At 37.7% G+C, this 27,023-nt stretch overlaps 1 protein-coding gene and 1 long non-coding RNA gene across 3 annotated transcripts in view; one reads left to right on the top strand and one right to left on the bottom strand.

The window, feature by feature from the left end:
* Positions 1–18,665, bottom strand: part of STAM (signal transducing adaptor molecule) — a 34,171-nt gene extending 15,506 nt beyond the window's left edge. Inside the window, exons 1-5 of one of the 2 annotated variants that reach the window (XM_051802441.1) lie at positions 18,505–18,643; positions 15,977–16,063; positions 7,200–7,284; positions 688–763; positions 511–606 (exon numbers count right to left, since the gene is read on the bottom strand). In XM_051802441.1, coding sequence (XP_051658401.1) covers positions 511–606; positions 688–763; positions 7,200–7,267 — 240 coding nt within the window. In that variant the 5' untranslated portion in view covers positions 7,268–7,284; positions 15,977–16,063; positions 18,505–18,643. Of the gene's footprint in view, positions 1–510; positions 607–687; positions 764–7,199; positions 7,285–15,976; positions 16,064–18,504 lie in introns of both variants that reach the window. The other variant, XM_051802440.1, reaches the window with a different exon arrangement.
* LOC127477727 (uncharacterized) lies at positions 1,839–14,900 on the top strand. The gene is made up of 2 exons (XR_007907009.1): positions 1,839–2,986; positions 13,170–14,900. It is a non-coding gene; the product is annotated as an uncharacterized LOC127477727 (long non-coding RNA).
* Positions 18,666–27,023: the final 8,358 nt, after the last annotated feature.

Genomic DNA, 27,023 nt, shown 5'->3' with positions numbered 1-27,023 from the left:
AGTTAAATAATGTAGAAATTGGTTCTTAATTTCAAGTACTTTCATCTTAGTTCAATATACACCATATAGACACTTACTTTCACAGTCAAGTTTAGCACTCAAAGATATCTTTATTAGAAAGGGAGAATAGTACACCAGCATCATAATTGTATTAGTACAATATGTGCTAGGCCCAAAATAAAGTAAAATAAGGTTACATTGAAGTCCTGTATTATCTCCATTTCACGTTTGTATTTAATGTTTCACTGCTGTCATTTAATGTGAAAATGAATCAGTTTATTTATAAATTAACACACCACACCTCCCCCAAACAGAATACCTAGGTAACTACTGTGAAGTGGCATTCAGGAAGTTCTTTCTGATAGCCACAGTCTTCTCAGTAATCTATGCTTACCCCCCCTCTCCCAGCTCCTTTCCAGTCTTCCAAAAGTAGATCCCATTCCACTTTCAGATTAACCCAACTCTGATTTCACTTAGAGATGAAATGTATAAATCAATGCAATACATTACCTTATTCAACACATTGCTTACTTCACTGGCAAAATCTCTTGAACAGACTTCTAAATGAAAGATTTTGCCACAGTTTGATACACATGCTCCTAGAAGCTAACAAAAGAAAGATTAAAACTCAGATTTGTGCAATATAACTTTCCAGGAAGAAAAATCACTATATCAAAAAGAACCTACCGTCAAGGCTTGCATAGCAACATGAGGATCTTTATGGTTCACCCTCTTCATAATAGAGCGAAGACAGTCTTTAGGTCTAAAAAACACAAGACATTTAAAAAATGTAATGGAATGAACATTTCCTATTGCATACATGACAACGCTGATGACTTTAGCAGACAGCAAGATCTCCTGAATATTGTCAGTTTAGTAGCTTGCAAGTGTAACATAAAAAAAATAAACTAACACCATTAACAGTTGCAGCCATTTCTATCTGTAGGATTTGTAGCTTTCTTAGTGATCAAAACCTCTCAGTAATTTGTTACCTTTTGTACTTAGAGAGAATTACTGTAAATACTCCAGAAATGCATAAAATCCTTTACAATTAGATAACTGAAATTCTCTGCAGTCCATGCACCTTCTCCTTTATATTTCATACACATATGTAAGAATATTTCCTTACATACCGATTTACCAACACCCTTTTGCTACTTTCATTTTGAATTACCACCACTATGTTCCTCAGTCTCTTTTAATCTAAAGAATAGCATTAATAAAGACATGCAATGAACCAACAAGTTCTAAAAAAACCTGTCAGACATTCTACAAAGTTTCTAAACAATTTAATACAGAATTCAAGTCTTACCTATATTGTGGTAGATAGAAATAACATAGAAAGTAACTTCAAGAAAGAATTTGAAAGGGAGTTTCAGACAGTTTAGTGTATTAAAATCTGTGTGACTTTCTGTTATTTTATTCTGTTTTTAAAGGTAGTGGAAAGCTGAGCAAGGCTGGGTTAGGAATTATCATGGGCATACAAGCATTATTTGGTGAATAGCCCTGAAAAGATAAACCTGAAGGAGGGTAAGTAGGGAAAGAGGAAAAAAGAAGGAAAATCTAAACTAAGCAGTTTTACACATCAAGGGTCTTTTTCGAAGCAGAAGTATTTTCCTATTGAACTGGTATCCAAGAACTAACATGAAACTTAGGTATAAGTTACACCACTGCTTGGCTATACTATATTTGGCAGTGTCTACATTTTACAGAAAGGTCCACCACATATTTAGTGGTACTAATTATAGAAAATGCTGTCATGCAGCATGAGTACATATCATTCAGTGTATACCTTCATATAACCAATTATTACGAATGAAGGCTCTAAGGCAAGTACTACCTTTTATCTATTAATTATGCAAGATTTCTCATGTGTTTGCTTTAACTGAGAAAGAATACATGCTAAAATTTTCAGAAATAACTGCTTTTGTAACCATTAATTTGTGAGTAGGATTGATGTGATGAGTACAAGCTCAAAAAAGTGTGTCTCCATCGTAAAGCCGGTTTTATAAAAGTAGGGTGCAGCATCAAGAGCTTAGCAGTTCAGGAGCAGGACCATCAGCCTAAGATTTTTTCACTAAGGAATCCAAAGTCTTATTAAAAGGAATACAGTAACAAAGCCTCAAAGCCAAATGATTATTCACATGTGTTAAATATAATCTACTTGCTCATATATTTAACAGAAATGATCAATACTTGAGTGGTTAATGTTTTAACATGCTCAAATGTTTAAAATAAGAAGACTTTTGATTACACCTACATAAAAAAAATAATCCAAGCTTACCAATGTTTAGTCAGAGTAAGAAAACCTATTCTAGACAGAACTGTAATCCTTATTTTTACTTCTAATTAACTCATCATACAATTTAGTGTGTAAATTATGAGAAGCACTATGCAGAAAGCAGAGGAAAGCATGCACTCTATGAGTATAGAATTTGATCTACTTATTAGCACCTATCCAGACCATACCATACAAACATTGGGCCACAGTTCTGCTCCAACAATTCTATAACCAAAATTTCAGAGGCACCACAGTGAGTAGGAATAACAAATCAGCAGGGTAAAAATATGGCAAGATACAATAGAAGTTATGTATCATATATGATATCACATACTAATATATCCAGAAAATATTCACAATAAATTTCAGGTTTAGTTTTAGAAAGTTTAAAAAAAAAATCAAGCTAATATTTTATTTAACAAAGACAAGATTAGCAGTAATTGCAATCTAAAATATTACTCTGCAAGAAACACTTCATGTATTTTCAGGAATTTATTGTTCGCTTACAGTCTAAGTTAACTGACTGTGGTGCTCAGCACTACACAGGTGACTCAATTTTCCTCCTTGCTCCTTCAGAAACAAGCTAGTTAAAAAGCCTCCTGGTCAGCCTGTGAAAGATGCACTGCAATGACTACATAAAATGCTACTGAGATTGTGTAATTTGAGGGGGGAAAAAAAATAGAAGGTACCTTGGAAAACTATCAAGTAAGCAATTTTGCTGTTCTCTCTTGCATGAACAGGCACAAAAACAACCAAAGAAGAAACAGCTAACCAGAATACTGGCTCACTGAGGCAGTGATTAATCCTTAAGGAATCAGGACAAAGTTAGGCAAGCAGCAATACAAACCATTTCTCAATGACAATTTTTCAATACCTACCCTCAAAAGAGAGTTCTGCAATGAACATTTCTATTTTAACCACTGATGTATTCCCACTGATTTAATTTGTTTTCAGTCACCTTTCTTTTTTATTAAGTAACTTTTCTGGAGAAAAACTCAAGTTGTGATAGTTTCAAACACGTAGACTGATATGTCTCATGAAATAAATATAAATGGTACAACAATCTCAAAGTCAAATGCAAACACAATTAGAGTTAGGAATTGGCTAGCACTGAACTGACTGAGGAAGGGGGGACACCTTATGCTAAAATACACTATATGTGGCCTTTAATTTTTCCTTTTATTCTGTTTAATGAAACATTCAAATTTTACTATGTTATTTTATTCTGAGGTGATAAACTATAGATTCAGTTGTGTAAGCATTTTCATTGCAGAAAAGTAACATTATGCAAAAATCTATACCTTTCCTGTAGTCAGATTTAAAATGTCACTCAAATATAGAATCATAGAATATCCTGAGTTGGAAGGGACCCACAAAGATAATCAGAGTCCAGCTCCTGTCCCTGCACAGGACAGGCCCAAGAATCACACCATGTGATTAAATTTTTTAAAATAAGCAAGTTTTCAATAATGCTGAACAAAAACAAGGGGGGAAAAGATTGCCTTTAATGGTAAAAGCTTTGTTTTAATCATGTTTCCATGTTGAAAGAGCAACTTGCTCACTGAGCTAGTAATGCCAAAAAAGCAGGATGTAAATGATGTGATATGCAACTGCTGAGCTGTATGAGTTCCTAAAACAATTCAGAGATTAAAAAACTGTGTTGATTTTCTCATAGTCAGATAAATTTTAGATCATCTTAAGTGATATGTGAAACATGCAGAAAGTATCAAGTTAATTCTATACTACATATGGTAATATTCTATATACACTATTGTAAACAAATCTTATTATTAAAAATATTACTGCATTTTCTGTCTTTCCTGTGTTTTCTAGGAAAATTCTGATATCGACTTTAACTGATTTCGAAATTCACCAAAAACAGAGAAATTAGTCAAAGAGAGGGATTCAGTGGAATTCTAACTTGCCAAAAACCTGTCTTGGTTGGATTAAAGGAAGCAAGTTAACATTTTCAGCTATTTGCAATGCTGCATAAGAAAAGTATTACAACATAAAAATTAATAGTAGCATTTCTGTTACTGAACTGCAACTAGTTTATCTTAAGAGAAAATATAGCACCTTTGCAGAGTAACTGGTTTGCAACAATTCATCTGGATACAAACAAGCCTGCAGACCTAAATGAGACAGTGTGCCATACAGCACTGGGGGACGTGCTACTTAATGAACAACAGTCCTTGTAGTCTGCCCTGGCTTCATGTGTAAGACGATCCATATCTAGAAGGCTGCAGGCATGCAATGGAGCTTAAGGACTGGTACAAGGAAAACTCATAAAGTAGATTTTGTAATCTAAACTTCTGCCAAAAAACAGTAACAGACAGTTTGTACCGGAGCAGAACTGGTTAAAAGATTAAAGCCAATCCCAGTTAAGAAGACTAGCATCCTTGTCAGAAGAACTTAAACTGCAGGAGAATTTCAAACAGCTAAGCACAAGTCATTTCAACTTCTTAATAGGGAACAGTGTCTTGCTTTGCCTTGCTATGGCATGACATAATCCATCAAAACAAAGAAAACCAACTATCAGCAAGTTTTAACAGAATCTGAATTTAAGCAACAAGTCAGCTGGCAGCCTATTTTAAGCAGGGTAAATATTACAAAGGTTAAGTCCCACTTTTATTTTAAAAACAGTTTTATTTAAAAAAAAAATCAAAACAGAAAAACACAAAGGAAAAGACCAAACCCAACACAAACAAACCCCACAAACTGTAACAGGGATTGAGCTGCAGGGATTTACCATAAGATCTCCAGCTTTGTCTGTACTGCTGTCTCTTGCAGCTACTCACATTTGAGCACTGTTCAGGCTGTGTTGCTGTGAGACTAAAGCTCGCCTGTGGAAATGCTTTCCATGATTAAATAGAATACTGAAGCCTCCAATAGTATAGTTACTGTTACAGACTCAGCGTCAACATGCACAAGGAAGAGAAATGCAGTTTTACATATACAAACATGAAACATCATTAACAACTTGCCAGCTCTTATCTTAACTACAGTTACACACAACAGCACAGAAGTCTCAATATGCCATGCTATTTGTAAGACCATCTCTAATTCCAAGGAATAAGCTTATTTGCAAACCTGTTCTTTGGAACAAAAGTCTCAGGTGTGAATTTGCTGTCTGGCATCCCCTACTGTTTCTCACAGTTTTACACAGCAATCCAGGTTCTTCTCAGAGAAGCCTTTCACTAAACAGCAGCAATGGCAAGACATTTTTTTTAAGTCTGTTCCTTACCTGAATTGTTACAGGCAATGCTTCGAGAAGGTGTATTTAAAACTTTTCCAAAGACTAATACTACAGTGACTACAAACACTATAGATACACCAAAATCATGTCTTTAAACTGTATTTTTTAGCTGCTAGCTCAAATTATACTTTAACTTTCCTTGTCCAAAAAGCAAGTTCATGTATAAATTTTATGAAACAGCTCAGTAAACAATGAATAATGGAAACATTAGTGGCCCATATTAAGATGTGTTCAATTTAATATCACATTTTCAAAATGTAAATTTATCAAAGCCCTGATGTCAGAGAATAGCTTCGGAAAATAAGGGGAAGAAACACAAAATTTCATTTTTTCCTGTGACAAAGACACTGGTGGTCTGGTGGTGAGGACAATGGAAGGGCAGCAGATGTTTTATACCCTGGTTTTAGCAAAGTTTCGACATAGAGTTGAAGGCCTTATAGTCTCCTTATCACACAATTGGTGAAATATGGGGTGTATAAAATGATGATTATAAAGTGAGCGGAAAACTGGCCTCCTAAGCTCAAAGAGTTGTCACCTGTGGTGCAAATTCCAGGTAGCAGGCAGTACCTAGTGGGATCCTTCAGGGATTTCTGCTGGGACCAACACTGCTCTCAGCAACTTAGTGACCACAGCAAAAGGAAGAGGAACATTCAATACACTGGAGGGCAGGGCAGAGGGGCCTCGAGAGGCTGGAGAAATGGACAGACTGGAACTTCGTGAAGTTGAACAAGAACAAGAGTAAGATGTTGCATTTTGGGTGGTCTGCTCCAGCAAAGGTAAGGAGCTGACCACCTGAAAAGTAGGAAAGGATCTGCAGGTCGTATTGGGTGACAGGAGTCAGCAAGTGTAGCCTAGCAGCAGAAAAACCAACCACATCCTGGGTCAAACTTGTGGTCAGCACAGCCAACAGGGCCAGGAAAAATGATCTTTCTTCTCCATTCTGCATCTGGAGCACTTTGTCTAGTTTGGGACTCCCCAGTGCAGGAAGGCTATTGATGCATTACCATGAGTCCAATGGATGGCTGCCAGGATGGTCAGAGCAGGTCACATACAAGGAGAGATGGAAGAGCTGGTTTTGTTTTTGGGAAAGGTAGACTGCTTTCTACAACTAACTAATCAGAGAATACATATAAGAAAAGTGTAATCAGATTGCAGAATTATTTTTTTATTTACTTACTTAGTAAGTAGTAGTAGTAGTTAAATACTGAAACGTATTTAAGGAGTTGTGAAACCTCTGACCTTGGAGGCATTCAAGACTCGACACGGCCCTGAGCAACCTGATCTAATTAGACCTGTTTGAAGCTGGGAGGTTGGACTAGATGACCTCTGGAGGTCACTTCCAACCTAGATTATGATTCTGTAAGAAAAATCCCTCATGAAGTCTCCTGGGTTTATGGTGATACTGCTAAAACATATCAGTTTATTTATTCTGTTACATCAGTGAAAAGCTGCTGTACACAAGTCCTAATTTTAACAGGTCACCTAGTATCTCCAAAGGAAGAACTGCAAAATATTTCTGCAGAAATCTCATATATTTTCCTTTTACTTGTAATAAATTTAAGTTAAATTGAGCTGTTGCAAAAGACTACAAAAGATAACAAAAATTTCATTCCTCACCTGAGTGTGAGAAAAGTTTGAGGAGGAAATTCTTAAGTTACTTACCCTGTGCGTGACTGTCCAACTTTATCACAGATGTCTAAGATGAGGCCCCAGTCTTCTGCAGTGTTCATCTCACTGGTTGCTTTCTCTGACAAATAAAGTATAAGCAAATCAAAACACAAATTCAAACAAAAAACCCCTTATTGTCAACAAATATGTTGAAATATTACCTCTGTGTATACTGCTAAATATATGACAAATCCCTATATTTAATAAAATCCATATATTAACACTATTATACCTAATTCTTTTTAATTTTTGAATGTTCACTTGTGGCCATGAGTTTCAACTAATGAGCAAATATATTTTGGGTTTGTTTTCGCACATAATAAAGATACACCCAGAATATGACACAAGTAGTTTAGCTACCAACGATTTTTTTCTTCAATTTGAAACTATAAAGTTAAATAGGATATGAATACCCAAAATCTTAGTTCACTGCAGAGTCAGATACAACTGAATTTGTCACTTTCTCAGCCACTAAATGGTTATGTCTCGCATTTCCTTTCTACATATTACAACACAACAAGGAGGATTTAACAATTCACTAATAATCATTAAACTTTTATCTCCCCATTCTCATCTCTGCTTTGGATGATATATTCCACTGTTTCTTTTCAGCTATAAGGACTGCTAAACCAAAACTAATCTCAGAGAAGCTGCTGAAGAGGAAAGAAATAGAGAGAGTAGGTGGAGAAGAAATAGATTTCATGTCAGGAAAAAAAACAGAGAGAGACTCTCTCCCTATTTCTCCCTCAGAAAAGCTTAGTTACACCAAGGATAATAACAAATAAAAATGTTAAAGGAAACTGAGGCTTACACTGCAGCTGAATAGAAGATTATCTAAATACTGGTAGATCAGATGAGGGCTGGAGAGCATAAGAGAATGCACAAGAATTTTCCATTAGTAACCAAACAGAAGGTGAATGGGCATAGAATAGTGCACAAACTTTTGCTTCCCATCCCTGCTTCATCTAAGGTTCACATCTTAATCTACAGAGCACAAAATATGCCTTCAGGGAATGTCTCAGACTACTTAACTTTTTAAAAGGAAGGAAAGATTCCCTATAAAAACTCATCTGTCAGGAACAAGACATTATTTATATTAGCACTTGCAAGCTTGCAAAGAAGAGAAAGACAAAGCAAAACAACTAATCTCTAAAAATTACAAGGAATTATTAATCTCAAAGTTAATGGATTTCTTATGAATGAGTTCCTGTGTCCTACAAACTGAAGTATGTTATAGTTAATTAGTCTCTTAATTCTGAATAAAAACACAGAAAAGTAAAACTTCATGGTTACATGCTCTCAAAGTATTTCCGAGCAAAAATTAAACACTGACATATATGCAACTGAAATGATAACACATCAGTTGTGCTGCCTGATGCAAGGAAAACAGCAAAACAGTATAGTGAAATCCTAAATGGAAGTTAGTTACAATTCTGTATGTTCTCTCAGATAAAGTAATAGAGCACTGCCTCTTCTCTCTAAACTCATCTAGAAGATTAATTTGATTTCAAAAAGCATAGTCAACAGAAATATGAAAAATTGTAGGTAGACACCATACTAACATCTAACACAAAGACAGACCAGCTGATCAACCAATCACAATTTTTCTGTCAGTCTGCTATTGTTCCAAATCATGCTTATGATTAGTAAAGCTAACAATCGCAATCACTGAAATTCTTGATGTTCAGATAAGACACCTGAACTGAATGCCTGGTAGAACCATCACAGGCCAAGGCAGTCTTCTGAAATCCTAGTCTATGCATACAGCAACTGTACTGTACGTAGTCTATGCACACAGCCAGCATCAACTCTGGAGCATCAGAACTGCTTTTATGAGACACAGAGCCTGAGCTGGCTAGAATGCACTCCCCACACTGAAAACAGCTGATAAACACACAAAACAGACCACATAGATGCAGTTTACTTTCAGGACTCAATTGATTCAGTTCGTTGCCAGTTCTACTGGAGCTGGACCAGCTCCAGTCAAAGTGTGTCTGCACAGTGCTCTCGACAGCCTGAAGTTCCCGCCAGGCTCAGAGCTCACACATGGAGCCTCACAAAACCACACTGGTCACTTCTGCCTAATGCTGCACTTCAGTTAGCACATCCTTCAGCAGAGAGCTGGGCAATCCAGTGGAACCGAAACCTTTTCAATTATTCTACATAACAGACAGTTGTCTGTATTTTTGACAACAATTGATCTTTCTTTCCTCACAGTGTTATCAGAGAGAAATGTCATGGCAAATGGTAATGTCTTCTACAAACAAAGAAGTAAACTAATGCATGCTTAATGTTTCAAGATAACAGCAAACTGTGCATTTTATGATAATTTAAATACTTTGGCTAAAACTACAAGTAAGATGGAGACAGATGAAATTCCTGACCCGTATCAACCACACTGATTACAGCCTTATTTTAATTCTCAATAAGATTATTTTGCAAATTTATCCATTAATATAATTACAAGTTTTCTGCCATGGCTACATTCCTTCTTGGCAGTTGAAGCTAGTTCTGTATGAAAACTGCCATTTGCTTGCAATGCCTTCCCCATTGTTAGTCAGGGTATTTCCTCCACCAACAAACACTGGATAGTTTCTTACTAGATTTCAGCCTGAAACCCAGTTTCTTTGTATACATTCTGTCTTCTGTAATAACAATCATACATTAATTCCCTTAGATAATAAAATTTATGGTAAGACACGACCAAAAAAAATTGCCTTGAATTTCAGTGAAATTCTGTCTCAAACAAGGGCAATTGAAAGCTAATGGCATACTGAGGATGTTATCAGCACAGTGATGCTACAGTGATGCTGACTGTCCACAAAAAAAGGCTACTATCTCTGTCAGAGCATTAGCAACTGACTATTGCCTTTCACCACTCTGGGAACAGGAGCAACAAAGACGCTTTGACAAAATTCCTATGATGCATCAGTGTTTTGTAGACAAAAGTAGGAAAGCTACTGAAGTAAAATTACTTACACTATTATCACTTAAAATCCATGAATACTCTCTCTTCTAACGGGAGGCACACATTCACAGGCAAAAAAAAGTTTATGTGCATTCAGTATTTGCCTACCCTGTCTGACAGCTGGCACACTCCCAGCCTTCAGGTACAGCTGACATGTCACTGGCAGACTCTACCTTAGTACTGAAATGGACTGTGATAGGAAAGGAAAAACAGACATTTGTTTTCAAAGTCTTAGGACAGGTTAGCACAGCACACAGAAGATAACTTAAGGAAGAAATGATCTTCATCTTCCATCTCTGATCAAAAATAACTCTACCATAACAATATTAACATTTAGTTCAGGTTCTATCCCTCCACCTCATCCTTGCTTCAAAATCTTACTCAACTTAGTGAATGCCAAGACAGGATCGGATAATGTTTCAAACTTTACAAAAATAACTTTAAAAGACAGTGCTAGTTCCTGAAATCAGCATTCTTCAAAACCTGTTAATGTTATGTCAAACACAAAGGACAACAGGACTACGTGACACAGCTCTCTACCATGAAGCTGTACCAATTCAAGGCATTGTTTTCTGAGCACAAGCAAGGCCTACAAATTAACATAGTAATTTTAACCAGTGCAAGACTGTAAAATCTTACATTGTGTCATATTAATTTGTAGTAATTAATAGTCATTATTAATACTAATTACTATTAAGACTAGTTAGTGAAATAGTAGTTTTACATTTTTTCAACTGACTTCTTTCCTTGGGTTTTTTTTGTTCATTACATGCCTTCATTTCTTACCTTTACTTTTCTAGAAGTTATTTAATATTATTTTCTTACAAGCAATACCACAAAGACAGACAAAATGGTAAGTGCTATCATATCAGAGGAAAACAATACTTGGATCTACGGGTTCTTTGGTCAAACACAACAACAACAATCCTGAACAATATAAGAATACCTTTCTAAATAACTTCAACAATTCATTTAATCACTAAAACAAAAGCAAGACACACAAAAACAACTGCATCACATTTTTCAGCTACTTTGCAAGGCACAGTGTGTGGGATCAGGAGGCCTCTCCCTTTATACTTCTCTATTCAGAACACTAACCATTCTGAGCCAGACCAATTCCATCTTGCCCAACATTCAGTCTCTAATACATATATTATACCTAAAGCAGATGCCTAGGAAAACAAAAAAAGAATAAGGTAAGCATTGGTTGTACTTCCCTACCAACACACCTTTCAGTGACCAACAATTTGCAGCTTCGTAACTCCTGAGTCAGAACTGGTGCTCCAACCACACAAACACCGTCATAAATCACATACAGAACAAATAATTAAGGAAGTATTCTGAAGTAAAACATGTCTATGATGGAAATCTTGGCTGTTTTTGTATCTTTGAAGTTTTTCAATAAGAACATCATGTCCTTCAAATAAAATACCCAGATGCTGAAATCATTCTTCCAAACATATGGTTCTATCTTCTTTCTTTTTTTAAACTAAACCTCTGAATAAAATTTACACAAAACAGTATCATCTGCCTTCTAAAGAAAACACCCTTCCTCTTTACCAATGCTCACTGAAATACGGTACCTAAAATCCAGACGACAGAGTTACACCTACTGATGAGAAGCCAGGTCAGAATGACATCAATATATGAGTTGAATTACTTTGGTTGTGGTAAAAAGTACACAGGCTCTTCCATGGGCTGTCTTGGGATACCTAAATAAACCTGCACTACTTGTATTTTAAAGTTTATTAATTTTGTTGAGGCCAAATTTCCCTAAAATGTACACAAACTTGAAGCCTGGGAGCATCAATAAAATCCTGTTTCCTCCTCTGGTTCTGTGCATTACCTAGAAATTTTAAGCAAAGTAAAAATATTTGCACCATGATTCTATTTCAGGTATACAAAAAACACAACTACAGATGATTATTTTAAGACAGAAGGAAAAAAACTTTACTCAGAAGGAAAAGGAATAATTTTCTAAAATTCATAACTGTCCTAAAAGAAATTTTTCATCACTATTAAACAAAAGAAATGTAGTACATTGCTGAAAAAAATCCACGACCAGGCTTAGTGATTGACCCTTTAGGTGCTGGTAAGAGGAATATAAATATTGCTGCAAATTTTCCATGCAGACATGTGCTAGTCATTTGATTGTCTTAGTTCTGCATTTTAACAATAGCATTTTACTGTCTTATTCGAAATTTGCAAGAGTAAAGACTCCCATCAATGTTCAGATATTGCACTGAACACATGATGCATTTCTTAAAGCAGAAAACTTAGCAACTACCAATTGCTAACATCATTTTCAGAGGGAACTCTTGGCAGGATGGAGCTCTCCAAGCTTTAGATTTTACTGATGTTTATTTTGAAAAAAGTCCAATGTCAGAACTGAGCTATTTTTCTGCTGCAAAGTTTAAAAGATGCTAAAACTAGCTAGAACTTCAAGACATAATTCCAGATCAAAACACCCCCAAATCCAACACTTGAAATGTACATGATTTGAGATTTGAAGCACACAAATACAAGTAAAAACTGTCAGAAAATTCTACTAAGTTTTTTAGCCATCCTACTTATTGTTTGTTCTTACTTTATTCATGGACATAATCTTATTTTCATAGTTGAACATCTCTAAACTGAAATACTGAAGTTCTCAGTTACTGAAGTTACAAAGAAAAAAATGGCTACAGAAAGTCTTCAAAAGAATAGTTAAACAAAGTCTTACACTCACAGACTCATATTACAACTAGTTTCTGACATGATAAAAAAATCCTAAAAAATCTGTTATAACACTGTAAACACTACAGAATTAATAAAAAATTCAACACTCCCCTCAGCCTTCTCTCCTCCATTTCCACTGAAAGTCTTGTTTTCTTCCCAAGATTAAATAAATAATTTCTCCTTCTCTATAAAATTGCAAATACTAAAATACCGAAGCAGTATAGTTTAAATAGTCCTTAAAGACTGAAACTGACTGCACATTTTTCTTTTTTTTGCAGGCACTTGTTGAGAAATTTGGATTACATACCATTCCACATCACTGAAGTTAAATGCCATTAAATTCTGTTCTTTTTGTCTGTCAAATAAAATGAACAAATGCATTTGTTGGCCTGTTCTACAAAAGCCACCAATAGAATATTAACCACTCTGCATTTTACTAACATGCTCAGAACTGCACAAGAAGAATACATCCAACCAGATTCCATTTAGACAAGATTGAAAATAACCTCTAAAAGGCAATGCCACCATAGAGAGAAACTAGAATTCCATGAATCATTAACTTGGCAAAGCTATTAACCAACTTCTGCAGTTTAACTGTATCCTCATCTACAGTATTCCTAAGAAGTCCTTATGGAAGCCATTGCAGAAGGTGTCCTATGAAAGCAAAGCAAGCAGTGGTGACTGAGCTGACATGAGGCCACCTCAACTCATTCCTTCAGAAGACCATGTAGGATCTCACTGTGCATGAGGCAGCCTATCCAAAATAAACATCATTCAACTCAGTAAACTGAGGAGAATGAAGACAAAAGATTCAAGATTAGGAAGATAATGTTGAAATAATAAGACCAGCTGAGCAAAAATAATTTAGATGTTTAGATATCTCATGCAAACCCTAACAAATCCACAGAACTCAAACTACCTTTCACCTAGAAATATTACAACAGCAGGAAGGTGAGCACATTAGAGATACACGAGGAGGATGATTAGCCTGTAAACAAGGTGTATCACAGGCATGTTATACTAATAAATAGTGCCAGGATCTCTTTGCAACGCCCCACAAATCAAGCCAAAAATAGAAGGAGCATTTCAGAAGATCAGCAAGAGAGTTAACTTTCCAGATCAGGTAAGTAGTGTTATTTTAATCAGTTAGAGGAACAGATTTTACATGTTGTAGATCTACTTTGATTGTTCTGAATTTTGATATTATAATGCACACTGTCACAGCTGAAATGAGGAGAAGCACTTAAAGTGACAGCTCTTCCCCGGGAGGAAAGAAAGAGAATTACCAGGAAAGTACTGGTTTTGACTATGAAACATACTGTGTTGGCTTCAAAGTGCCCAGCTGAACTCAGTCTGGTGATTGATAGTGAATGTTTTGTTGGCTGATACACAGAAGGGGTATTTCACTCAGTTTTATCTTGTGGCATTGCCACTTTTCACTGAGAACATATACCAAAGGTATCTTTTAGTAAGTAGTTCTCGTTTTTCATAAACATTTATAAATAACTGAAAAGGGGGGTGGCTATAGCTCCTTTCCCACACATTTTCTACTCAGTCTCTCTGTTAGTTTACAGTTAATGTCCTTCTTAAAACAATGCTGAGAAAAGCAGTGGGCCAACTTAGGCAAAAATGTGCCTCATGACAAACTGAACCAATCCTTGGAATTCACCTTCCCTTGCAGCCAGCCCTTAACGCAGTCTGCAGTCTCCATAATTGTCTGGGGTCCAGAAACTCATCTGCAACAATTTTCCCTCCTTTTGGCAAACCCGGCCTAACAGAGACAATCCAGCTCTGAGAGACATGTAACTGGATTGTTTTGAAGATGTTGACTAACTAAGGGGAGAAATCTAAAGAATAATGAGTTTAAATAGCAAGAGGATTTTATTTCAAGAAATTGCACAATGGGAATCATGGTCAAACCATTTCTTACATTCTAATAACATCAAACTATAGGCTGGTCATATGTACGATCACATGTAATTCATGCATATTAAAAATATCTGAAGATTTGTAAGCATAACATTATCAACAACTGCTATAGTTAACAAAACATGGGAAAAATGATTGCAAGTCACATCAGCTTGACAGTTCTACTACATTACTAAACTACCCACTTAATTTCCTATCACTATAAATAGTAAGCCTGAATTTCTTCCCACTCCTGTGCTACCTCAAACCATTACACTGAGAACTACACTAACATCCAAAGCAAATGCAAGTACTTTCATCCTTTACTGTGTGTAAATTCATACAAAAACACATGTTTTTTAAACACCTCCTCTTAAGATCATGTATGATTTTTACGACAACTCACACCAGAACATGCATTTATTGCAGCTTATAAAACTTCAGAAATAATAAGCTTACAGCAGGGAGTAAATGTTCTTCCAGTTCTCTTCTTACTATGTAAATTAGGTTTACAATGCTTGACATCGTGTTAGAATAAAGTATGCACCACATTACGTCCAGACTTACAGATTTTATTCTTGAGATAAGATCTAAATGATACTTCAGAACAACTTTAGCAGTAAGTTCTTCACCAAAACTATCCTAAGCTATATTAGTAACTAGCTATATTACTAATTAGCCTGTCATGACAGATTAGTAGAGAGTCTTTTGGTTCTTAAAGCACTTTTTCACCATTATTCTGCCTGCATCAAACTTACAGACAAATCTGCATTTCTCAGGAATAACTTTATAATTAAGGTTTTGAAATATGGCAGAAACAGATGACCCATGGACCTAATAAGAACACCAGAAACAGATGACCCATGGACCTAATAAGAACACCATTAATTCTAACCCCTTAAATGGAGGATTAGAGTTTCTTAATTATACTCTCAGCAGGCCCAGTGTCTTGAAGATTTTTTCTTCTGTTAAATGCCAATATTATGTTCCTTACTTGGACACACTGTCAAAGGTTCCCTGACTTCGTTGTGAAAACCCACACCAACTTGTGTCACCACTGATTAGTATCCTTTCCTGTTGAAATATTTCTAAATATGGTAAAAAGAAGGTTCAGAAAAGGAAAACTATTTGGGCTTCACCCAGAGATTTGCACTCTTTGACAATGACAATAGCTTACCTCCTCAAATACGTGGGCAGCTTAGAGCATTCTTTAATATTATTAATTTAATAGCAGCCTTAAACAACATTCTTTTGCCAACCACACCTAAAAAAAAAAAAAAAAAAGAGGTGCACCCCTCAAAATCTCTGTACAAGGTTGACTCTAAACAGTAAGCTGGATGACCAGCTTCCATAGTAGCAACACGCTAACAGGACTAGCCAAATGCTGCTAACTGGCCAGGCAAACTGAAAAAAATTCTCCTGAACTTAAGCGATACTTATGCTCCTCAAAACAATGGAAAACAACTTAGTTCCAGATATGTTCTCTGCAATCCATCATCCTAAATGGTTCCAAAATAATATCCAACTGTTCTACAATACTGAGCAGCTGTCCAGTAGACAAGAATGCACAGCTATCACAGCAGTACTATCAACTACACCAATGTCCGAATTCATATGAAATTAAGAATAGCTTCTGACTGCTTTTCTGCTTCAGGAATCTGATTTTCAATAGAAAACTTTCTTGCTGGACAAGAACAAAAGTAGAGCACTCAATTTTCACTCTGAGAAAAGAATTGAAAAATAACACTACGGCTTGACAACTTTTGGAAGTTTCCTGACAACATGAGAGCTTACTCTACAGATGATGTTATCTTGTGAAGCCTGCCAAAAAATTCATCCAGATAATAGCACATTCCCAAGGGCCCTCAGAGAAGAAGAGCCTAGGGACACTTTCTGGGAAATTCAGCATTCCCATCTCCCTGGCACAAATCCCGTTAAGTGATGGATAAAGGTACCAGGCTCCTGAAAGTAGGCTGTCACCAACTGAACAGCCTGCTGTTCAAATTAGCCTATTGCCCACTATCTGCTTTTCCAAGAACAATTTGGGATTGAGTGGTTATTTCCCTCTGCTCATACACTTAACAGAATAACCTTTTTGAAAAATATTAACTGGTGGTCGTATTAGGCAAGCACAGTAGGTAAGGTGTTGGCACCCTCTGCACACAGAAAACAGGAAATAAACCACTGAAGTAGCCGCTGAGTGCTACTGCCCTGCATTGTGAGACTCACAGTGCTGACAAGCACATCCACTGGACAGAGCTCTAGAGAAGTCCATTCAAGCAGCCTGAGCTTCCCTGCCAGCCAGCAGCCTTAGGAAGTAAAAAAAGTGAACATCTGCCAGAACCTGAGCCTATCACTTTTTAATCTTATTAGTTCAAATCGTTCTCACAGACATTATCACCAATGTTTCAATCCTCTAATGGTCCATGGAAAACTGGCAAGCAGTACAATCTCTTCCTCACTTTCAACTGCCAAATTACATTAGAACAGCAGAACAATTAGGAAGAATTATTTACCGCTTTCCAAAATAACTCAGTCAACTCTGCTACCAACAAAATCATTAATTGAAGTGCAGGTTAAGTGTTCTTAACAGTTCAAAATGAGAAGAGCAAGCTATGCCTTATTAAGATGCAACAGACAAAGAATTTCTGAGAAAATACATACATACATACATACATACAGAATTCATGTCACTGTAATTTGTTTACGCACTAATCCTTTCCCCTGAAAAGACACATACTTTTCAGACAGTTTTGAGGGTTTTGTTTGTTTTCTTTAAGAGCTGGAAGAATTAAATCTGAGCCAAGACTTCTAAAGTTGGCTAAATCTTAAGAAACAATGTATCGATGTAGTTGAAAGTTACAAAGAAATTGGTTTCAAGAAACCTATAGAGTTTGTTACACTGTTGTAAGAAAATAATGGGGAGGCGGGCGGGGGAAGTGGGATACTTAGACACATTACCTGATTCCCCAGACAAAACTTTTATCACTCAAAGTGAAACCGATGTCAGCAGCAGGTTGAAGACAAACCATATTACACAATCACAGATCAGACATACAAAACTAATTTTTAACTGCCTATACGTCATTTTACCTTCAGTTTGGACACATCAGCATTAAGCACAATTTTTGTCAAGTAAAAGCCAGACATTTCTTCTCCATCTAGTCTGGTCTGGGAAGAAGCAATTTGGGCATGACACCTGATCACAGATCGTCAAGTTCTACTAGAAAGAAAAAAAGAAAGCTCCCACAGGAATACACTTTAAAGCACCAAATACAAAACGCTTTGACGATTTTCTCATGCCTGTCTGTGAAGCAACTGTAGACGGTGCTTTCTACTGTTCATCCTTTCAGGAACACTCCAGCGCGGACCTTTCTCACTACTTGTTTTGCTGTGCTGGGCCGGCCGGCCCGTCCCCCACGGGCACCCCGCGCTCGCCCCCAGCCCCAAGGCCGGCAGGGCCCGCAGGAGCCCCGCGCTGTCACCGCCCAGGCCGCAGCCCCCGCCGGCCCCACCGGGAGGCGGCCCCGGCCCGGCCGCACCGTGACCGACAGTTCCCGGCCGGGCCGGCGCCGCCGATCCCGGTTCCCGGCTCCCGGCGGGGCGCCAGCGAGCCCAGCGGCGGCGGGCCGGGGGAGCGGGGCCGGCCGCCCGCGGGGTTCCCTTGGTGGAAGGCCGGGCCGGGGCGCCGCGGGAGCCACTTACCCACATCCTGGTCGAAGGGGTTGGTGGCGAAGAGCGGCATCGCGGGGCCGGGGGCGCGGGGCGGCCGCCCCTCCCGGCAGCGCGGCGGCAGCGGACAGAGAGGGAGCGGGCGGCGACGGCTCCTCCTCCAGCCCCGGGCACCTCCGCCACCACCTCCTCCAGCGCCGGGGCACCGCCTCCCGCACAGCACGCCGGGAAGCGGGGCTGGAAGCGGGGCTGGAAGCGGGGCTGGAAGCGGGGCTGGAAGCGGGGCTGGAAGCGGGGCTGGAAGCGGGGCTGGAAGCGGGGCTGGACCGGGCACCCGGCGTTCCGCGGGGTCTGCGACGAGCGGGCTCCACACCGGCCCCACCAGCCCAGGCCTGGCATCTTAGGGCCGGCACGGCGACCCTAGACGGGCTTTATATTATTTAGATCTGCGGAGCTCTTTCGTGCCTCCCTAGTTAGGAGGCCAGTTGGGTTTGTGTCCAGACGCGTCTGCTCCCTATAGAAAATTTTTGGAGCTTCCTTATATGTTGGGCTGACTTGAATCTTTTCGTTGCTAATGCTATCATGCTTGCGACGTGGGTATCCTGACGGCAAAGGTTCAGGCTCGCAGCTTTGACAGCATCTTTCACAGCATGGCATGGGACTCTCACCGCTTCTCCGCGGTTACATCCCTTGGAGATCAGTAGCTGTCAGGTGGTCACAGGGTCTGGAATATCCTGTGGTTGCACAGTCCTATCTTGCTGCTCCACTTCGTAAGACTAGGTTACTGGCTTCTATAGGGTGTGTCCCACGTTAACAATGTGACTCATAGGATAAGACACGTTCTGCCTATTCCTGCTGTCACAGAAAAGTCATTATCCTTAAGGCCTTTTAGCACTGTTCGATTGCTATGAACTAGTTGCATTGCAAATTAAGTAAAACTGGGCTCATCTACACACTTGCGGGAAGAGTCAGACACAGAGCAATGAGGGCACATCACGAGAGTGCAAACAAGAAATGAAAAAGGTACTACTACTGTTTGAAGAGCAGAAACACTAGTTGCAATCAATAGCACTAACCATGCTCAATAATGTGATTGCTTGCATTAGGCAGACTTCTGACAAATCAAATGAAAACTGCACACCAAGCCTTTTCCCAAAGGGATTTACAATCACTAGGCCCTTTGTTATTTTACTGGATTTTTTTTCTGAGATCTCTAGTTCTGCTTCTTTACCTATCCACAACAACTGTTCTCAGTAGGTGATGCAGGTCAGCATTGATCTACAGCTTAGAACTGACTACTTGTAAGGAATAGCATGTTTTCTTTGGATTCTGCCTCAATTTGACGACATCTGCTAGATATTCTCAGAGGATGCTTTGCCTCCTCACCATTCACATCCCTCATTATGTTCACGAAAGACATATGGTAGATGTTCTCTGAGCCTTTTTTATCCCCTCCTTTTTCCTCTCTTCATTCTGATGGGTTTCAAAAGGAATTGTAAGAATTCTTTCAAAACAAGCAGAGCTTTTATGCAGTAGTCCTGCAGGAAGAGCAAACACAAGTCATGGGGAACTGGGGTTTTAGACTGTCTTCAGCTTGAAGGGATTCCAACCCAACTTTACTTCCCAACACCCTACTCAACATTTTGAAAAAGGTGATCTATACTCAGGGACCATCTAAAAGCTCTGTGGTCTTTGCTCATATTTTAATTCTGTAATGATTTTTTTTTACTGTTGAACACAATGTGAAGTACAAGAGTCCTTTGAAAACTCCACAGTATATTGTATCTCTATCTTTTCTCTGTCTCATGGCTTTAGTATTTTTCCATGGCACAGCAATGGGTAGTGGTTAGAGCACTTTTCCACAAAGTGTGGGGTTTGCCCTCTCAGGCACAAATGGCTACAGAAACTAGCTTTTCTGCCTTATGTGTGAGTAGTATAATGACCATGCTATTAAAAACAGGTGCGTTAATCTTCCTTTATTGGATGTAGTTCAAAATGTTTGTATTATTTCCTACTGCTGCCCAAGTTAGCTATCTAAAAGTAAGGATCCTAGTTCAAAGGTACAGTCTCAAATTGCATCTAATTTCAGGGTATCCGCAGCTGATAGAGAATGTAGCAACACTGCACTCCCTGTGCCCACAACTATGTGCTGCCACCACATATCTCATATTAGATTTGGAATTTGATCCATTTCATTTGTGGCTGCACAATTAGCTGATCCAGACAAAAACTACCTCACTGCAGCAAATTCCCTGTTGGATCATGTCATGCCTCTGACTCACCTTGGAATTAGATCAGGCAAGTGAAGAGGTGGGAAGGCACGGCTAGGGACAGTACTTCAGCAGGCTGGGTGAGGAAAAACAGGCATGTCCAGGGGATAATTCATCCACTCTATTTCAGACCTCATTCCAAAAAATGGCCTCTGCAACAATGACTATTGATTTCACAAAGGAGGTTATTTATCCAACAGTTCTCTGACATAGGGCTTGCCTTTAGAAAGTCTTATAGCAAGTTTTAAGTAGGGTATTTTCTAAAAATATGTGCTACTTGTGTCCAAAGTAAACAGTCTCAGATGACTGGTATGGACATTTCTTCTTTCTTTGCACACTCCTTTTTTTTTCCTGGATTTTAAAGATGTGACATACTTCTAAATTTGCTTTAATAAGTGTTTTATTTCTGTTGTTTGTTTATATAATTTATTACTTTTTTTTTAACTTATGACAAGAGTTTATCCATAGAAAGATAAGTTCTGGATTCTGATAATATACAATGATTCATTTCCCTATATTCTTCTGGTAGGAAAGGATACTTAGAAACAGCAGCTTGTAAATTACAATCTGCTAGGGAAGTTCTAACATATTTTACAATCACTCAACTGACATACATCTGCATCAGATAAGCATTTTCTTAAGAGGAAGGCAAAAACATTGTGGCTGTGGAGGTCTACTGCCGTTCTAGTTTATTGGAGCAGTATTTTACTTGTCATACCCATTTATTTTAGCACATACTAGTTTTATAGTTGCTGCATTGTAAAGATAAGGTGTATAATGCCAGGAAAAAGTCAGGCCAGTACACTTTTAGCAAGAAGACAGATATGAAGAACAATAGTTATCTCATGACAACCAGTGACCTTTATTTTAACTGCATTTTCATTATAGTCTACTGTGTACATTGCTTTTGGAACTGCAAGCTGTGAAGAAATGATAATCAAAGGAAAAGAGAAAGGTACAGAATAGAGAAAGTGCCAGCAGTCCATTTAATCACAGCTTTTGTCTTTGACTGGGCAAGTACAAGACGTTTTGGATGGCACGCAAGATGCTGTAATGCATAACAATACAATGATATGACTAAGACAAAATTTATCCCAGTCACAGAGCACATGGTCTAAGTACTGGACTACAATGATTTACTTCCTATCTATAATCTTATTGTACGTCCTAATTTTTTTTTAATATATTCCTCAATCTCTCTGAATTCAAAGCAGTACTTGCAAACCAACTCATATGAAGTAATAGTTCATATGCTTACACTGTAGTTTTGTTAAATGATTTTGGATAACAAGCTCACTGAAGTCAAACACAAAATGTGTTCATACCATTTGCTTTTGTAAGCTTATAGTGATGTACCGTGATAAATCTGTAAGAGGCAGATCATCTGTAAGCTGCTGACTGCTGGGATCTCTGGGTGTCTGGGCTTCCCTGGCTGGAGCATCACTGTGTGCCAGCCTCCTGACACTGCCGTAGGGAACCACTTGTCCTAGTGCTTTTTTTGGCACAAACACCTGTTCTCAGTGTGGCCAAACTGACTACACCCAATATGGTCACTTTTTCTTACTGATAACTCAGACCAGTTTTCAACCAATGATGAGGTTAAAATTAATCTTTTTGTTCTCCACCACTCTTTGAAGAAGGAAATAGAAATACTTCCATTGACCATAATGGGCATTAGATTGGAACACTATTCACTTGATAAAGAGCCCTTTTTAACTCAAGTCCTTGAAATAAAACTAAATAACAAGCTTAGATTGTATGTGCTCTGAAACCAATAAAGGAAGCAGTCTCCTCTGTAGAGTTTGTAGTGCTCACGCAAGCAAGCCACCATTGAAATATACTGAAAACCAGAAGGTATTTTTAGAATTATTGAAGTGTGTTTTGTGAAACCCTGTAAAAAATTTGCCTGGTATCTGTTGTCAAGGTAGCAAACCTTCTTTATTTAAGAAAAATATTACTTTCATTGTGTAATATAGGGAAGGGAATTTAAGAATATGCTTATGCTAGCAGTAAATTTTCAACATGTATTTTATTTAACTCACATGAACAGTACCACTGAAGTGAATGGTACTAACTTAAGTTTTGAGCATTTTATATATACACACAATTAGAACATTAGAGTGGAGTTAGCCTCCTGATACAGCCAGTCTGCAGTGTGCAAAGGTGCCAACTGCACAGATCACAGTCTGTGGGATGGGCCTATACATAAATCTTACCAAGCCCAGCAATGCAATGAAACATCAGGATAGTTCAACAGTGCTACAGTCTAAAATATCCCATAAAGAAATTAATAGTTTTACAGAATTCAATTTGTCTATTATAGCAAAAAGTACATTGAGTTTGGATAAACTGAAAACTCAGATAAACCGAAAACTCAGATAAACCAAACTCAAATGAGCAGGATACTCATCTTCCTTTAACAGATGTTTGTTCTTCAATGTTGCAGTTGAACATGTTCAACTGTTATGGTTTTGTTCCTGAAGAGGATTAAATAGAACAATACACAGGGGCATCTCAGACTCATGCTTTTCAAAACATTAAATATATCAATGGTTTTCAGATATATAGAATCAATAGTTTTCATAAAAAGCCTTTGAACCAGAATTTTTGTATTTTTATAGCAGAAAGAGAAACTTCCACTTCCACCTGTGTTCATGACACTTGTTTTCCTTTGCTGACTACTTAGCTGCACAGTCAGAGGCTTAACACGAATCATTTATTTTCCAGTAGCAGTGCACAACTCCAGCTGCTTCAGATGTGCCAAATGCAAACACAGCTTCTAGTTCTTCCCACAAGATTTATGCAATACATTCTACACCACATCTTTTGAAGGCATCTTCTGTCAAATTCCTAGAGTAGTAAATAAAATAATAGATAGACACATCTGGATGAATGCACAAAAAGATATGTAGACATTCTGTTGTTCGACATAGCTAAATTCTGTTTATTTGATTTATTCTTGAATACCTCACTGATTACTACATACCATAAACCTAAAATAGTGTGCAAGTACCATATGTAAGTCTGTTGTCTAAACACATTCTTGTAGTGTGTTGGGAGCATTAAGTGAATACAGGGCAAAAGGACAAGCAGAATTTAAGTTGTTTATTTTTTTTAACAAATTCTCCTTCCTCAGGTTTTTAACTCATTGCCTGGCATTTAACTACTCTGAAGTATAAAGGTAATCTCATGATTCTGCACGGCTCATACCAAATAATTCTTGTGGTGTTTCATAGTAGATGACCTTCCTCTGTGATACTGGAGCTGAAAAGTCATTATATTATTTTCAGAGCACTAAATTTTTTCATTTCATAGAAGTGTTCCCATATTGAATAGATAAGTTTTGTAACAAAAAAAAAAATTGTAAAGCACTTCATGAGAAAATAATCTCATAAAAGCATCACTTTGTATTTCTGGAAATAGATGGGAAATAAAACCCATCCAGCTTTATAACGTACTGAATATCTACATGTGCAGTACAAATCTAGAAGATAAATATATATTGACAATATCATTCGTGAAGAAGACCAGAAAAAACACTCATTTTTGTAATAACAGTATAACTATGTTGAGTGAATAGCTGGGAAAAACTGCCTGGGAAGGTGGAGAATGAATATGAAACACAATGATGCTCTCACCTACAGCACAAAAGACCTTGATCTGACCATCTTAAAATTTATTGGGAAGGTTGATTTCACACTGTACTGGAATAAGAGCAAAGTTGAACTCAATTGTTAAGTCAGTCTAAATTGATTTTAAAAGCTGATTTAGATAATGCAATTAATGTACAAGCCTATTCAGTTCCATTTATTACATTTTTGTATGTAAACAAAATCTGTTTTATGAATAATTTTGAGATTTTTTTATGGGGTCAAAAGGTGCTAACCGAAGTTGAATTATTAATGAAATAATTTTGCCACTATATGCTTTGAAAATAGCTGGCACTTTATCAAATTTAAATAAGGGATTCAGAAAATACAGACTAGTAAACCACAAATATATAAATATAATTGACAGAAATCATAATTAAAAGAACAAGAATAGGAAACTTATGAAAAGGAAATTACATTTCAACTATTTATTGCTGTTCCTGGAACATGTAATTACAAAAACAAATCTGAAAAAATAGTATTAACACAACAAACACATTTTGAAAATGCTGCTGAAAAATTATCACACAGGAACTACCAAGGATAGGAAGTAGTTACAGAGTAAGGAACAAAATATCTCCATGGATCACAACATGGAAAACAGAAGAAAAAGGGCAAGTTTATTATAGCAAAATGGAAGCAGTAAGATGTTTATGAAAGTTCTGTAATAAGTTTAGTGCTTAATACATTAATAAGCGGTCAGGAAACATAAGCAAATGCGGGATGGCAAAACTTTCAAATGGCACAAAATATTTAGTTTATTCAAATCCAAAGGGATTATGGAGATATCCAGAAAGTCCTCATCAGTTGAGTAAATGGGTAGTGTGATAGCAAGAGAAATTGTAAGCTCATAAATAGCAACCACAATATTAAAGTAAAAACACTGAGATACTTATCCTAACCAGTAAGTTCTTAGTTGACTAAATCAACTCTAGGCAAACCTGGCCATCCTTATAGATAGTGCGTGCATCCAAAAATCAATACATTTGAACAAATAAATAGGGGAAGGAAAGGAATACAGAATTCTAATGAGAAAGTATCAAACATTACTTGTCAAATTTCAAAAGATTCTGTGCAAAAGCATGGAAAACATCCAAGGAGGGATTTAAAAATGGAAAATGTTTACTTCAGAAGGCAAATCAGATTTGTTCCCTCAAATCTGCTGTGGAAAATTTTCAAGAGGAAAAAAAAAGGGAAAGGATATCTAAAAGTAGTAAGAAATAAAAACTAATATTAAAAATTGGGATCAGGCCACACCTGTCTCCATGTATCATAATTTAAAATGAGAAAGGCTTCATCAGTTAATGAAGTCATAAATTGACAGAATCAAATGAGACAAAAACCACTTTGCTCATAGTACGTGGTTAATTTGTTATGCCCATTTTAACACTACGTTCTCAAAGCTAAGAATTAGAAAGATTTGAAAAGAGAAGTGAAATTTGAGCAGAGAAAAGGTGTAAATAAGATAGCAGGAATATCCAGAATAAAAATAGTAAATATAGAAAATATTTTGGAAAACTACAGTTTAAACCAACTTATAACTGTTACACTGCGATGAAATGTAGGCTTGGATTATCCCATATTGGCAAAATGGGAGTTAGGTCATTCAATCGTGTGTGTAAAATCTTTTGTCTCTTTTTTTTTAACCACAGGATTCTCAAACTGGGTTATATTTATAATTTGAACACGAAAAGCATCTGTATATTTATAATAATGGTACCTACTGTAATCTTATTCTCATATACAATGTGCTGTTTTGCCAACTATTCATTTTGCACACACATATATTTGCTGTTGCCAGTGGATATGTATTTTGAGGCTGAAAGATGAAGATCTGCTTGTGTGCTTTGGTGAGGAGAGGGAGAGAGTTTTTGCATGGCCCATATTTTATTGAAGGCCCTCAAACTGAGACCATCTAGATGTTTTCAACATTGAGATAACCTACTCTGTCCTAAAGTAGAGAGACTCAGACTCTTGAAATTCTTTAGGACTGATCAAGTAGCATTTCAAAAATATCCTGACCCAGTTTTGGAATTCTTCTGTGTGTATATGCCTGTGTTTGTGGTGTTTGGGCTGAGTTGGCCATGGTCACCATGAGTAGCTGTGGAAATGAGGAGCCTGTGGCTACATGTACACTGCCTCAAGTAGCGAACGGCATCCCCAGGCTAGCACAGACTGAGACAGGTGTCATGATAGCAGGTGCAACCCACACCTTTGAAGGGTCATGTCACATCAGCTTAGCTCAGGCTGAGGCTGTCCCCCTTCCAGAGACAGTCCCAGCAAGGCTCCCTGTGCTGGCTTAGCTTCCCTGTGTGTGTGCACAGAGAGCAGAGTTACAGGACAACATGCATATTCAAATGTCATCCTTCAGTCTGCCAGCTGGGTGCTCTTCAGGCCCTTGGAAGAAATTTCCCCCTTCTCAGGTGTGGGCCTCAGTGTTCCTCATGTTCCGAGGATGATATTTATGGAAATCTACCAGACTGGGAGACGTTCTCTCCCCGAGGTCACCGTGGCAGGTAACCCTGTTTGGCCTCTGAGATGGGGACCTTGGGCATATTCCCACCACTCTGCCTCTGAGCAGACTCCCAGATGTTCAACCACAGACACACGTTTCTGTGGTTCCATGAACTGC

The sequence above is a fragment of the Manacus candei genome, unplaced genomic scaffold, assembly GCF_025592945.1.
Source record: "Manacus candei isolate 608988 ecotype Guabito, Panama unplaced genomic scaffold, ASM2559294v1 h1tg000056l, whole genome shotgun sequence".
In the NCBI taxonomy this organism is placed as follows: domain Eukaryota; kingdom Metazoa; phylum Chordata; class Aves; order Passeriformes; family Pipridae; genus Manacus; species Manacus candei.
Note: the sequence above shows the minus strand (reverse complement) of the source record. Positions and strands in the feature narration are given on the sequence as shown.